This window comes from Ceratotherium simum, chromosome 15, assembly GCF_057802395.1.
Source record: "Ceratotherium simum simum isolate JZ-2026a chromosome 15, ASM5780239v1, whole genome shotgun sequence".
Lineage (NCBI taxonomy): Eukaryota > Metazoa > Chordata > Mammalia > Perissodactyla > Rhinocerotidae > Ceratotherium > Ceratotherium simum.
In genome coordinates, this window is record NC_141914.1 from 60342290 (window position 1) to 60357782 (window position 15493).

General features: G+C 41.9%; 1 protein-coding gene across 1 annotated transcript in view; it reads left to right on the plus strand.

The window, feature by feature from the left end:
* The window catches only part of LEKR1 (leucine, glutamate and lysine rich 1), a 184189-nt gene extending 170408 nt beyond the window's left edge, over nt 1–13781 (plus strand). The window contains exon 13 of the mRNA XM_087440104.1: nt 13368–13781. Within this exon, the coding sequence (XP_087296230.1) occupies nt 13368–13781 (414 nt within the window). The remainder of the gene's footprint in view (nt 1–13367) is intronic.
* Nucleotides 13782–15493: the final 1712 nt, after the last annotated feature.

The window sequence follows — 15493 nt, forward strand, 5'->3', positions numbered from 1 at the left end:
TTTACTCTTAAATAACAATAAACAGAGGCTGGCCTGGTGGCATAGTGGTTGGGTTTGTGTGCTCCACTTTGCCGGCCCAGGGTTCATAGGTTCGGATCCCAGGCGCGGACATATGCACCGCTTGTCAAGCCATGCTGTGGCGGCGTCCCATATAAAGTGGAGGAAGATGGGCACAGATGTTAGCCTAGGGCCAATCTTCCTCAGCAAAAAGAGGCGGATTGGCAACAGATGTTAGCTCAGGGCTAATCTTCCTCACAAAACAAAAACAAAAACAATAAACACACTGCATACTCCGTCAGATGATTAGGGGTCAGGTGATTGAACTGGAACAAAGCAGCACAACCTCCTCGATAAAGAGAGCTGCTTCACCAGTCCAGGAGACTCAGCTCCACCGGAGAAACCCTGAGATGGGGTGGGGTGATGCAAATTTGCTCCAAATGAGACAGCAGTGTTGAAGTTCTAGAGGAGGGAGAGCAGGTTAAAGGAGAGAAAGCTCAAGACAACTAGACCAGCAGGTTTTCCAGCTCTTAAATCCCAAAAGAAATGGCAATGTGAAAAGTGAGGAGTAACTTATAAACTAGGACAAGTAGAAAAAGACAGAAGAGTCAAATCCAGTAAATATATATTGAGCATCTCTCCAGGTACCAGGTACTGTGCTAGGCACTGGATAAGCAGTTACGAACAAGGCTGACAACGGCCATTCCCTACTCTCAAAGAGGAATTTAAAGAAAATCTTATATGAGTAATTAAACTGACATCAGAGTGACCTAAACAGAAATTTATCATATAAAAAGCATAGACTAAAAACTGAAAAATTGGCCTCAAGGGCCTGTATTGTTATCCATTGCTGCACAATAAATTATCCTCAAATTCAATGGCTTCAAACAACAAATATTTATTATCCCACCATTTCTGTGGGTCAGAGCTCTGAACATGGTTTGGCTGGGCGCCTCTGGCTCCAGACCTCTCCTGAGGTTGGTGTCAGGGGCTGCAGTTTCTTCTAAAGGCTCGCCTGGAGGAGGACTGGCTTCCAGGCTCACTTCGCAGCTATTAGCGAGATTTACCTCCGCCAGGGCTGTTGGGATGAGAGCCTGGGCACTGTGCTGGCTGTTGGTCGGAGGCCTCCCTCAGTTCCTTGCAACATGGACCTGTCCTTACCACGTGGCAGCTGGCTTCCCTCAGAACAAGCAAGTGAGCAAGAATGAGAGAGCACAAGAGAAGGTGCCCAAGAGAGAAGCCACAGTCTTTTGTAACCTGACCTCGGAAGTGACATCCCCTTATTTCTGCCGTACTCTAGTCATAACCCATGAGTCGATTAAGTCCAACCCAGACGCAAAGCGAAGGGATTGCACAAGGGCGTGAATGGCAGGAGGGAGGAATAATGGGGGCCCATCTTAGAGGCCGCAATCTCAGGGCCTCTGGAGGTAATTTTGGCAAGAGAAACTAGATTAAAAGTGAAAAATGAATATCTTTTTCAGACAAAAGAAGCTTCATCTGGAGCTCTTCCTGCTCATTAGCTGTAAAAGGAAGCCACTTAGAGATCAAGTTTTATCTTTTTAAAAATGCAGACTTTTGAAAGATACAAGATGCTGGGTTGGTATATAAGTGATCATGGGGGACGGGCCATCAAGCGTGGTTAAGTGCGCGCGCTCTGCTGTGGCGACCTGGGGTTCGCGGTTCGGATCCAGGCGCGGACAAACGCACTGCTTGGCAAGCCATATAAAGTGGAGGAAGATGGGCACGGATGTTAGCCCAGGGCCAGTCTTCCTCAGCAAAAAAGAGGAGGATTGGCAAATGTTAGCACAGGGCTGATCTCCTCACACACACAAAAAAATAAAATAAATGATCATGGATCATTCCTGGGGAGTAGAAGGGGATTCTCCCCAAAGTAAAGTCACCTAAGGACATGCCTGGGGCAGACGTCCTTTCTCTGGGGTGGGGGTGGGGGACTAGATTCTCCATTAGAAGTTACATAATTACAATTGAACTGTAAGAGTAAATAATTAAGGCTGCTTCTCTGGTTAAGCATGCCAAAGTCCAGAATATTCTTATAAAAATAGGAAATGAGCCAATAAAAGTGATAGGAGTTATGAGCCAGAAACAATAGAGATTGTAGGGTGTAAAGTGAAAAGCCCTACTATTCTGATCATGCATTCCAGACACTTGAAATTTCTCAGGTTCTGGAGAAATAAAGCCGCATTTAAATGGAGAACAAATTCTCATTAGAATGAAAACAAATTAATGGTCTAATAAGGAAGCTTTAAGGGTAGGAAGCCCTGCTCTCTTTCAAGAGGCCAGAGAATGGGGCTACTTTGTATTTAATTGTATGAAGAAAGTTCTTAAGGATGGGAGGAAAGCCATAGCCTCTACAGGCAAAATAGGCATTCCTGCGCGGAGCAGGGATGATTGGAGAGCATGCACAGAAACAACAGGGGTCAGGGAGGTGAAGCAACAAAAAGCACAGGGCAACAAGGAGAGAGGAATGGAAAGTGGTTCTGTATAGGAAATGTAAACATGAAACGGGACCCTGAAAATTCTTCAGAGAAGACACTCACATAAGAAATTGGAATATTTAAAAAAAAAAGAAGGAAGTCAGAAAAGAAACAGAATATGTTAGAGAATAGGATATTATCATTTAAAACCAGGTTAAAATAGATCATATGCTTCTAGCTGCCAGTTTTCCTTCCTCCTGGTTCCATGTGAGTCCTATCAAGACAGTGCAGGGTCTTGTGATCCAGAGGGACAATGTGGTAAATTAAAAAAAGAAAATATTAACATACAACTACCAAAGAAAAACTGGTACAGAGAGTTCAGTATTTTTGTTGTCTTAAGACTACAGATAAGGGAAACAAAGGGGTGGACGTTTTAAATTCTACTAGTTCCTATAGCCATCTGATGAAGATGAAAGATGTTCAAAAATAGAAAGGAATGTTCTTGGTTAAACATGGAGAATTGAACACATATGTTTATCTCTGCTTCATCCCAAAACACCACTTAAATGAAAGTAAATTAATAAAAAGTGAATAAATTCTTAAGGAAAAGAGAACAGAAGAGGAAGGAGTTGTCACTAGATGAAAAAGATGTGGATCAAATTTTGGAAAATGGAAAGCAAGTACGGATGAGAGGTAATCAGTAGACTACAGGATAATGAAACCTAACGCCTGTGGGGAGTGGGGGAGTGGGGTGGAATCCTAAAGGAGCAAACCCAATTATGTGACACCACACGGGAGAGTCTCAGGATTTGGAGACACCAGATACCTCTGAAACAGGGAGAGAAGAGTGGATGTGAAAACAGGACTGTGTGAATGATTGTAAAAGGAGCAGATAGATCCACGATGCCCTCCCTAACACCCAAGTAGCCCCTATCCGCCATCCTGGCAGGATACAAAAGGTTTACACTCTAGAAAAGCTGAGTGTGAGAGGCTTTGGACCTGAGGATACATGACAGCAGAGTAATGGCATAAAGCTAGAGTGAAAATCTGTATATTAAAGGATGAGACTTCGTAGTCCGCTTCACCCACTCACTTCCCAGAAGACTGACAACTGTGCTTGCAGATCAATAGCCAGAAGACTGGAAGAGCCCTCTCTGCAGAAATGAGCTAGCTCAAAAGAAAAGACCTATGGATACTAACAATTGAGGTCTCCCAATGAAATGGCAATATCCATGTTCAGTCTACCCAGCGAGAAGTATACCAGTCGATAAGCTCTTACCTAGGGACACAGAGCTTCCAATAACATCTTGGAGACTCATTTTTACACACTAACAGCTAAAGATCACCAAACATTTTAGGAACACCTCTAACATGAAAGGCAGAAACCAGGATCAAACAAATAAGCACAAAAGAACTCAGAAGAAAAAGATATAAAACAATGCAGTGAGCAAAAGTGAGCTTCAAGAAAGAACATAATTAATATCCTCAGAGAGAAAAAAGAAGATATTGCTTCCATGAAACATGAACAGCAGGCTATAAATAAAGTACAAGAAAGAATATTAAAAAATAAGAGCTGAAGTAAAATTTCAATATTTGGGTTAGATGATAAAGATGAAGAAATCTCTCAGAAAGTAGAAGAAAAAAACAAAGAGAAGGAGAGAAGAAAAGAAAACTAGAGGATCAAGCCAGGATATCTAATACTCCACTAATAAGAGTTCCAGAAAGAGAGAACAGAGAAAATGGAAGGGAGGAAACCATCCAGGAACTAATCAAGAATATTTCCAAGAACTGAAGGACATACATTTCTGTGCTGAAAGGGTCCACCCAGCATAGTGGATGGCACAGCGACAACACCAAAGCAGGTTATCATGAGATGTCTATACCTTAAGGATAAATATAAGATGTGCAACTATGACATACAACTATCTATTGGAGCTTTGGGGGAGAAAAAAAAGGAGGAAGACTGGCAATAGATGTTAGCTCAGGGCCGGTCTTCCTCAGCAAAAAGAGGAGGATTGGCATGGATGTTAGCTCAGGGCTGGATCTTCCTCATAAAAAAAAAAAAAAATATATATATATATATATGTACTTAAAAGTTTCCAGAACAAAAAGGGTCACTTAGAAAGAATCAGGAATCAAAATGGCATCAGAATTCTTAACAGCAACACTAGAACCTAGAAGACAATGGCTTCCAAATTCTGAAAGAAAATTATTTTCAACCTAGAATTCTATATCCTGTCAAAAGAGGCTATTTTCAGACATTGGAGTAATCAAAAATGATACTTTCCTTGCAGCCTTTCTCAGGAACCTGTTAGAGGATATACGAGGGAGTAAACTAAGAAAGGAGAAGATACAGGAATCAGGAAGTGAGAGTTCCAACACAGGAGAGAGGTGGAGGCAATCCCCAGGACAATGGTAGGAAGACAGCCAAGAATTACAGCAGTGATTTACAGTACAGCAGATTTAGAGAACAACCAGCAAGGGTTAAGCCAAAGAACAGAGGGTGTTTAGAAGTTATGTCTCCAGAAACAAAGAGAAGCTGATAGATCCCATGGAATGCTTGAGCATGTTGAGAGGGTGTTTACACTTCTGCAAGTGGCTTGGGTGAAAAATTAGTAATCAACACCTAAAAACCTAAGCAGATAAATAATGGAACAATAATTAACTCTGGAAGGAAGCTGCACACAAAAGGAAATGTAATGATAGTACACCGCATGGCTCAGGTGTGCGTAATATTTATATACTGTAATCACATAAAGCAGAATATATTTGCCTAAAAATTGTGACAGAAACTGGGAAGATTTCCAGACAAAATTGTGATAGAAATTTCTCCCAGGGGAGGAGAAACTTCTCCTCATGGGGGAGGAGAAATCCCCCCATGAGGGGGCTCTGTTAGGAGTTGCAATAGAAAGCTAAATCTTCATGTTCTGTTCTATGAAATCAGTAGATAATGATTTCAAAACTGAAAAACCAGGAGATAGCTGTGTAATCATATTATTTAGAAATATAGAGATAAATATCATAAGAAACAGCTTGAAAACCTGAAAATGAGTGTTCCTGACAGGCAGGACTTGAAAGTGTGAAGGGGTGCCTTTTTTCATTATAATTTTATACTAGTATTTTAATTTTTAACTGTGTGTAATATATTACTTTAATTTTTAAAAATAATTCAAAATAATGGAAAAAAGTAAAGCATAAAAAGGACCTGATAGAGAGGGTGGCAGAGGAAAGGATGAAGGACAAGGTTACAGAAGAAAAACCAGGAAAGTTGTAAGTAAAACAAATAAACAACAGCACATGAACCTTAATGAGATCTTTTTTAAGATTATGAGAAATAAAAGAATGAAGACAAAGTAGATTCCAGCTTAAACTTTACTAACAGGTGCCTGACACACTTCTACTTATTCTCCAAGTCTGAATAAAAGGAGAGCTCCTTCATGAACCCACGAAACCCCAGAGGCCAGCTTAGGTACATCTGTGCGCCTATTACAGTGGTTGATGCATTCATTTAACATGTAGATGGGTTTTTCTAAATAGATACTAAGAAGAAAAGTGAAGTCGAGTAAAGGGATACTGTCTGAAAGAGAAATACTGCATTAGATGGGGTGATAGAGGACTCTCTGAGGAGGTAACATTCAAGCAGACCTGAAGCAAGGAAAAGAACATTCCAGGCAGAGGGAGTAGGAAGTGTAAAGGCCCTGCAGCAAGGAACATCCTGGGAACCTTTGAGAAACCAGGAGAAAGTCAGCGAGCTTTACTGGAGCCGAGTGAGCAAGGAGGACAGTGGGAGAAAGCAAGGTTGGGGGCGCTGATTCATGCGGAGTCTCTGTAGGCTCCAGCAGGGACTTTGGATTGTTTTCTAAGAGTGACAGAAAGCCACCTGGGAATTCTGAACAAGGGAGTGACATGATCTGACTTATCTTTAGAGGATAACTCTGACTGCTGTGTGGACAATAGGCTGAAGAGAGGGGAGGGCGATGAAAGCAAGGAGACCTATTACAAGGCCCTTGAAAACATCTAGAAAAGCGTTGATGGTCATAGTGGTGAAGGAGGTGAGAAGTGGCTGGATTTGGGATACGTTTTCAAGGTGGAGGCAACAGAAGTTGCTGATGGGTTGGATGATGTAAAAGCATAAGAGGGGTCAAAGATAGCTCCAAACTCCAAAGTTTGGACTCTCAGCAAGTGAGTGAGTGAAGGTGCCATTTACTGAGATGGGAAACACTAATAAAGGAACACAACTGGGGAGGAAGATCGAGAGTCGATTTGGGACATGTTACTCTTCGTGTGCGTATCAGATAGCCAAACGGAGGTGTTGGACGGACGTGTGTTCCGGGGGAAGGCTGACTAGAGACATTGATTTTGGAGACATCCCCATGCAGCTGATACCAGAGCCTTGGGACTGAAAGAGATCACCCAGGCGATGAGGTGATGGAGAAGAGGGCTGAGAACAGGTGCTCCGACTTTAGGGGCTGGGAGGAGGAGGAGAAGCCAGCCATGGGCCCCGAGAAGGAACATGTGGTAAGGTAGGAGGAACACCAGAAGAGAAGCCCAGCAAGGGCACTAAGGACAGAACGGATTAAAGAAGGGAGCATGCAACTTACACAAGTCCACGACCCCTTATACACAAACTTTGGTTTCAGATAGGTTCTGGAATTCAAATTATTTTGAATTTTAGAAAGTTAGTAAAATGCATATGACCCTGGAGATCTAGGGCACCTCCTCCCCTGCAATGACATTATTTCTGCAGTGAAACGTAGGAATGGCCCCTCTCAGTGAGGTAAATAAGGATTATCAGTGCAGTCAGGTTTTACTACCAAATGTTATGAGTTATACAAATGTTTCTTTTCAGAGATTCTTGGATGTGGACATTGTGACTAATGGATTGTAGATGTGTACTTGCTTCCTTAACAGCAGCTGTTTCTGTTGGTTCACCTGGCCATCTCTTGGCATCTTGGATCTGTTTTTGTTAAAAAACAAAAAAGGAGAGTACATATGTTTCCCTATAGGATTACAGACACAGAGAGATGATATGGAAAAAGGAAGGAGGAATTTCCCCGCACTATTTACAGTGGTTACCATATGAGGCGAGGAAGAGATGGGCAGGGGGTTCACGTCTTATATACTTTGTTAAAATTTTAGGATTGTGGATGACTTTAAAACTTTTTGGTGTTTTTGAATATTTTCCAAATGTAAAATCTATTTTTTTTTAAAAAAAAGAAAACATCCCATTTATTTAGGAAAGTTTACTAATAAAGCTGGCAAGGATGGATTTATGTAAATGCTAAGGTTAAATTCTAGGAGTATGTGGCATTTGCAAATGCAAATAGCTTTTTTGCAAGAAGACTTTGCTTGGTTTTAGGATTTGCATTTATTGTACTTGCATATTTAATTGATAGAGAGAAAATGTCATACATTTCTTTGGTAATTCCCATTAAGAGAAACCAGAGTACCGGTTAGTAAATTAACAAAGGAGTGGTTCTCAACTTTGGGACCAAATAAAATTAGAACATCTGAGTCTTTTTCAAAGAGGAAAGGAGTAAATGGAAGTTCTCTAACCTCTGTCTCCACAGGGAGCAGGGGAGAGTCTGAGAAGCTCTTAGGGGGCTGGGGTTATTGCTAGGGTGGGTTGGCAGGGAGGATGGGTGAAATGCCAACCTGAGAACCTTAGCCTAGGGGCATGGGGCAGATGCGGAGCTCTGATGGAGAGTCTCCAGCCGTGGAGAGGGCGATCCAGTCTAGATTGTCTTACATGTTGACATGCAGAGTATAGTTGCCAGAAAATCGACAGAATGAGAAAAAATATGAAGAAATTGTTTCTGTTGTGTTTAGTTAATACTAATTAATTCTTAATTAAAGTTAGATTATTGACTTAGAAAAGTAACTCCTGAACCCTCTGTCTTCGTAGGCTCTTCCTCCCCTGTCTGCAAATCCACCCTTGAAACCCGGCAGTCCAAAGGGGTAGCACCCTCTGTCTCTACTTCTGTTTTGACACGTCTGCCGCCGTCCCCTTACAGTGTCCATTATGTTTGCGAGCATAGAAATACAATTTTAAGAACAACCTGCCTGATGTCCATCTTACTTCTTTCCTGGAAATTTATTCGGCTTCTCATTCCTGCCTTACTAAAGGGCTGTTTCCACCCTTTTCCTGCAGTATTTTGGGCTGATCAGATTAGTTGAACAGAAGCCTTAAATGGAAGTTTGGGCACGTCCTCTGCTGACTCTTACTCATCTTTCTAGTTTCCACACCTTTCCACAGAGTTTCCTTTCACCTCAGCTCCCCACCCAGTTGGCCAGCCCTCCCTTCACCCTGGGACATATCTAGTTTGGGAGGGTGGAAACTGTAATCTGATCATTCCATGACTGGTTCCAACCTCACTGGGCGTAAAGCATGAACAAAGACACCCATCTGTGCTTATTCTTCACGGAGGACTTGCTTTCCTGGCGTGCGCCCCCCACTTATGCCAAATACAGCTGATGGCCACCACAAATGGGGTCCTCACCTTCAGAATGATCAAGTTACCCAGCAAAGCCTTCTCTTGCTTCTTCCACTGTTTTTGGAATTGAAAGCAATCCAGCTGTCTCTAAGGATAAAAATTAAAACAAACATAAAAATAAGCCACTCTTAACATTGCAAGGAGTGGGGAAAATAGGCCATTTTTTAATATTAGAAGTTTCAAACAGATGGTGAGCTAATTTATATTTTCATTTTGACATTTATTTACCCAGTGGGAGTGCAGTTAAGCCATATTTTAAGCCCATTTAAAGTGGCCTTCATCTGAAACTGCTATAGACACCTCTATAGACAGTGCTCTGCCACAGGCTGTAGAGGTTGAGGAGCACTAGTTCTCCCTCCCCTAGACCACCCTAGCCAAGGGGCACTCGGAGGAGGAATCTCCTCAGTGAAAACTCTGGCCTCCTCCTATCCTTCCTGCCTCCCGCCTCGCCCTGCTTGGGGCCATTTTCCACAGTTGGCGAAGGGATCTTCCTTTAATGAGAATTTGACCATGCCAGCCCCCTCCTTGAAATAAACCTTTCACTGACTCCATATGGCTCTCAGAAGTCAGTTAAAACTCTAGTGTCAGCAGGTTACCAAAGTTGTCCTTGGTCTGACCCTGCTCACTCCTACCCGCCTCGGTCCCGGTCTCCCCTCCCCTTGTGCAGTCTGTGCTTGAGTCATCCCGAGACGTGCCCCTCCCTCTCTGCCTGCCCACTCTGCCTGGAAAGCCCCGCTGCCCCTCTTTGCCTGGCTCATGCCTCCCTTTCCATTTTGACTTGCAGTTTAGCTGCAGTCCGGTGATACTATTTTACCATGCTAAAAGACGGCCAAAGATAAAATAGGGCTAAAACATGTAGAATGCTATGGCTTCACTGATTATTCTCATGTTTGCCCATGATTTTCAACCTTACTGAACATATTCCACCTTACGCATTTTTCCATGTTCTTCAATAAAAACACATATTAAAATTCTGCAACAACACAAACTTTCAAAAAGACAAACATTTTGCCTAAATTGTTGAAAGCAATCTAGCCACGGGTGAATGATTCTTTTCCACATGATGGAATTTTCCGCTAATGTGTCTTCCTGACTCTGGCCACATCCACGTGTGCTCCTGTCATGCCCTGTCACACACACTCCACCCTGAAATAGCAATCCCCTCAACTTGATGTGTCCATCTCCATGTTTTTACTCCATGATTGAAGAGATTATAACATCTGAACTGCCTGTTGCACAAAACTGAGTTATAATCTCAGTTTTAAAGAAGGAGGTCATGGGGCAGAGGACATGCAGATATTGTAGATTCACCTGAGATTTCACAGTGCTTGTGACACAAACAGAAACAGACCTCCCAACTTTGGATCCTGTTTTCAGTTCAGAGGTCCTCTTGGTTTGGGAAATAATAGAAGAAAGAGAATTAGTCCTTCCTTCTGGAAGCTAATAGCCTTGAAGAAGGATGAGTTCCAGAACAATGGGCCCCAGACCAAGATGGTCAGCAGCCCTTTCAAGGTTCTGCCTGGAGTCGGCAGCACTTTGCTCCATTGTCCTTGTATAAGGGCATCTTTGGGTTCACTACACTTTTTCATTTCCTCCTCTAGCGGAGTGTCACTTGCTTGAAATAGCTTTTTAGTGACTTGCTTTATGGATGTTTTCCTTGGAGCACTAATCCTTTCCTCTAAGACTTGAATTTAATTTTAGTAAATGGACTGAATTTTATTTTTCTTTCAATGAGAGCTCTTGTCATCACATCACCAGCACTTTATCCTTCCATATTGGTGCTCCTATTATTTATGTCACCAATTTATTGACCTCATTGTTAACTGCTATCCATTTTTTCTTTTATATATTCAAATAAAATTAACTCTTTCTCATAGCTTTGTTAATCAAGGGAATTTTTAAACTAATTTATTGAAAGCCTCTTAACTCTAATCACTTCAACACATTTTGCCACCTTATTCTACTAGTAGACAGGAAGCATAATGCACTGATGTTTTTTCCTTTTCAAAGAAAGTTTATGTAAAGATACATGCACCCCTGTGTTCATTGCAGCATTATTCACAATAGCCAAGACTTGGAAGCAACCTAAGTGCCCATCAAGGGACGAATGGACGAAGAAGGTGGTATATATACACAATGGAATACTACTCAGTCATAAGAAATGATGAAATCCAGCAATTTGTGGAAATATGGATAGACATTGAGGGTATTATGCTAAGTGAAATAAGTCAGAGGGAGAAGGTCAAATACCATATGGTCTCACTCATAAGTAGAAGATAAAAACAACAACAAACGAACACACAGAGACAGAGATTGGATTTCTGGTTACCAGAGGAGAAGAGCGGGGAGGAGGGCGAAAGGGATGATTAGGCACAGGTGCGTGGTGATGGATTGTAATTAGTATTTGGGTGGTGAATGTGATATAATCTATGAAGAAATAGAAGTATAATGATGTACACCTGAAATTTATACAATGTTATAAACCAATGTTACCACAATAAAAAAATAAAATAAAAAAGAGTTTAGATGATTAAGTTAAGAAAATTTGGACAAAACTAGGAGAAATGTCTTACTGTTTTTTATTGATTCAGTGTCTGGGAACAAAATGGCCCCTGCGTGCCTGATGTGATGAATTAGACAATTACCCGTAGGGATAGGCAGCGTGAGCTGGGCTCTGGAGGCAGGCAGGGCCCCACCACTTCAGAGGTGGGTTACTCTCAGCAAGTTACATAACCAGTCTGAGCTTCAATGTCTGTCTTTCAAATGTAGTTGTTGGGAGAAGGAACTGAGATGACAGCTAATGTAGCACCTTAGCAGTCTTCTCTAGCCCTCCCTCCCCTGCCCTTGCAACAAGTATTTTTGGTAGAGTTAATGAGACCACATGATAAAGCCACAAACATTGTCCTTGGTCCCCTTTTACTCCAAAAAAAAGATAACTGGAAGCAAGTAATTAACCCCCATGATTTAAAAAATATGTGGATATATGGATCACATATGTATGGTAATAATATATGTAAATGATGAGGCTTTGTTTGACCCAGACATGCTGCTGATTTTATGGAAAATTACTGTGCAACTGTTGATCTGGAACTGCTCCATATTCTTCAATTTTGGTTACCAAATTTGGAACTGAATAGAGTTCTGACCATAATCACAAGAAACTCAAATACCGGAAGATGCTACTTTCCCTGATGCTTTGTTATTTGGTTCCACTGACAGCAGCTTAGTCAGTAACCCCTTAAGAGGACGCATTCCCCTGAGAGTCGCACTTGGGAATGCCTTGGCTGTTTTTCAAACAAGCTAACCTAATGGAAACTCATTTTTAGTTGAAGAATCCTATAGCACAATCATTTTAAGTGTGTTCACTTATTCAGATACCATTTTGAATTGTTTACTTTTCAACCTCTTTTTTGACATCCTGTAGACATGAATGTCAGGACATTAGGGAGTTCCAAGACCTAATTCTGACCATGGGCCTTGAAGTATTTTCATGAGTTCCATAGATGGAAGATGGGTAACTCTTGAATTAGAACCATAGAGTCTCAGAATTTGAAGGGGCCTTAATGATCTCCAGTCCAGTCACATATTTAAAGCTTAAATGTGCTCCAATACATTCCAGTCAAGTGAGATTCAACCCCTCAGAGTGTCCTCTGGACAGCTCTGGCTATTAAAACAGTTCTTCTTTATTTTAAATCCCATAGCTTCCGCCCTTGGCTCCAAATTCTGTTGGCGACATAAAAAGTGGCTCTGCTCAAACTTCTGAGACAGCAAACTTCTTCAGAGCAGGAACTGTATCCACTACAGCTTCTAGTAACTTGATAAACGATTGCTGAGTGGAGTTAAAAGCAGAAGATGTTGTTCTTATGCATCTTACAGAATAGCAAATGATGGGTATATTTAAGTTCTAGCGAGAAAGCATCATACTGATCTTACTGTTTAAACGCTATAGCTGATATATTTTATTCCTTCAATCTTATAATTCAGGCAGTTTTATCTGTTTGTCATATACATTGCAGTTTACCTTTATTGTAAAGTAACACACTTCATGACACTCCAGATATTAACTACCAGACATCGCACATGCTGGACACACTGTCGGAGGCACAAGGCATAGAGAAGTTGAAACCGGGCTGAAGCAGGCACTAGAGGTTCTGGGTTCCAGCTCCAGCCCCACCACTACCATCTGAGGGACCCTGGCTCTTGGTTCCTCTTCTGCAAACTGTGAGAGTTGAATCAAATGTTCTCTTAAAGTTCTTTCCAGCTTCACAAATCATTTTGCATTTTTGCCTCGTCTGTCCCACGTGGTCGAGTATCCACCAAGATCATCAGAGAACACAGACCTCTGATGACCAGTTCAGTTCTCAGCTTATATTGCCAATAACTATCCACGTGTACACTGTTTAAAGCTAGGGATGCTTTTTTCCCCTTTTTCTCATTTCAGAACACTTTTCTCCAGGAAACAGTGCGTAGAGAGTGTGAAGAGCGCTTTGAACTGACGGAGGCTTTGAGTCAAGCCAGAGAGCAGCTCCTGGAGCTCAGGAAGCTCAGTGGAAGTTTGCCCTTGTCACCGTGTTCCCTCAGCCGGGGCAGCCTCACCTCCTCTGCTGTGGTGGCCAGTCATCAGAGAGAGAGCAGCCTTGCAAGACCGAACTCAGAGAAAAGAATCAAAATCCCCAGCCTGCACGGAGTGTCAAAACCTACCGCTTCCCCAACCTCAGCTCAGCCCAGGAGGGGCAGCAGCTCAGCTTTGCCCACTCTCCCCCAACCACATCCTCGCAGGGGTCGAGAGTCTTCAGTAAATGAGGCCAGACAAAGACTGGCTGCCATTCTGCAGAGGAGGCTGAGTCAGCAGTGATTGCTCCAGAGTCGGGAGCACCTCCACACAGTGGGCCTGGTCTTTCTCAGAGTGCTGGAGACTCACGGGAACCGAGGGCGACAAAGATCAAATTATCATCACAGATCAAGGATGCACGTTTATAGATAGTTTTAACAAGAGAATTGGAAAAGCTAGGAAATTGTAAAGCCACATTTTCCAAGAGGCCTTTGAAATTGCAACAGATAATGAAACTGTTGGTATTCCAGAGGGCTGATTTCTATATTTACGTGTTGTGTTTTTAGATGTGCTCTATGAATATGCCTTTTTAGAGATCACAGGTAAAAATTTTCACCCATAGCATCTTTTCTAATATTTTTGCACTATTACAAGCAAATATATTTCCACAAAAAATAGATTGTATTGGTTTTGTTGGTGCTTGTTCATTTGTCTGTTGAGCTGAATAGGTTAAATAGATGTAATTAGTATTCCAAATAGAAAATAAAAACACTTTAGTCTTTAATTCAATAATTTCCAAAATGCTTAGTTCAGGTATTCACAGAGTTCATCATCATCATCAAAAGCTTCTCTTTTTCACTCTGATTGGTTAGTCTAACTTCTTTTTAGGCTAAGTCAGAAGCAATGATAGGTGACCTTCAGGAAGCTAGTCTTCCCTGTGAGGGTGGGGACCTTCCAGAAAAAGGGACAGCAACTCCAGTTCAAGGGAAAGTGGTTCACTTCTCAAACAGCGGAGATTATTTTAGAAAAGAAAGAGCCTGGCCATGAAAATATTACTTGGTAGAGATTTTCTACATTGAATGCTTTTTGATGCTCAGAGTTAGGATTTGATTTGAACAGGTATTCTCAAGCCATTGGAAGAGAACTAACTTAAGACAGTTTAGTAGGGGCACACAGCACTAATTTGGGGTTCAAATTTCATTACCCCTGAAAATGGGTAACTGGTTGACATGTTATCTATTTTCAGAGTGGAAAATTAAAACCAGAAGCCAGACCAGCTATTTTAAGTTATCCTCAAGCTTCAGGCCCCTCCTGTTTCTTAAAACACAACTCTTTACCTTAAGCTAGTGTTCATCTTTCTTTTTCCCCTTCTAATAGAAGTGTATTTTTCTTGCAAGACTACTGAAATCCTTCATCTGACTGCAACATGGACATCCAGGCTTCTCACTCCCAGATAGAATGATCTTAACACGTGAGAAATATGGCCTGTAGAACCTTCTGCTACTAGCTATCATATTGGTGAGAGAAGCCAAAGGCACTTGGAATCCCTCCCATGTGCAAAAAACGTACAGTTACTAAGCAAAATCAAGCTTATCTCCAGTTTTTCAAAGGATTAGTCTAATCTACCAATAGAGTGTTTTAATCTCAAAAGAATTCCACGTTAGGTCCTCTGATTTCCCTGACTAGTATAAGTGAGCACATCTTGTGTTAAGGCTGAGAATGGTTACTTTTGTTTTACAGAGATTGGTGTTTCTTATAAGGGCATTTGACAGACAACAGAACATCATAGGGTGGTGGTGCTGAGGTGGACCTTAGAGGTCACCCCAACAATCTCTTTACAAATAAGGACTATAGATGCCCCAAGAGGTCCGCCCTGGCTAAGGTGGTACAGCCAGCTAGTGACAGACCAGAATCAGAACCACTGTTACCTGACCCCAATCTTTCCACCTCATTTTTCCACTTAGGGAGTCCCCAGCCTCCATCAGGACTTTTGTCAGAAGCACCTACCCTGTATT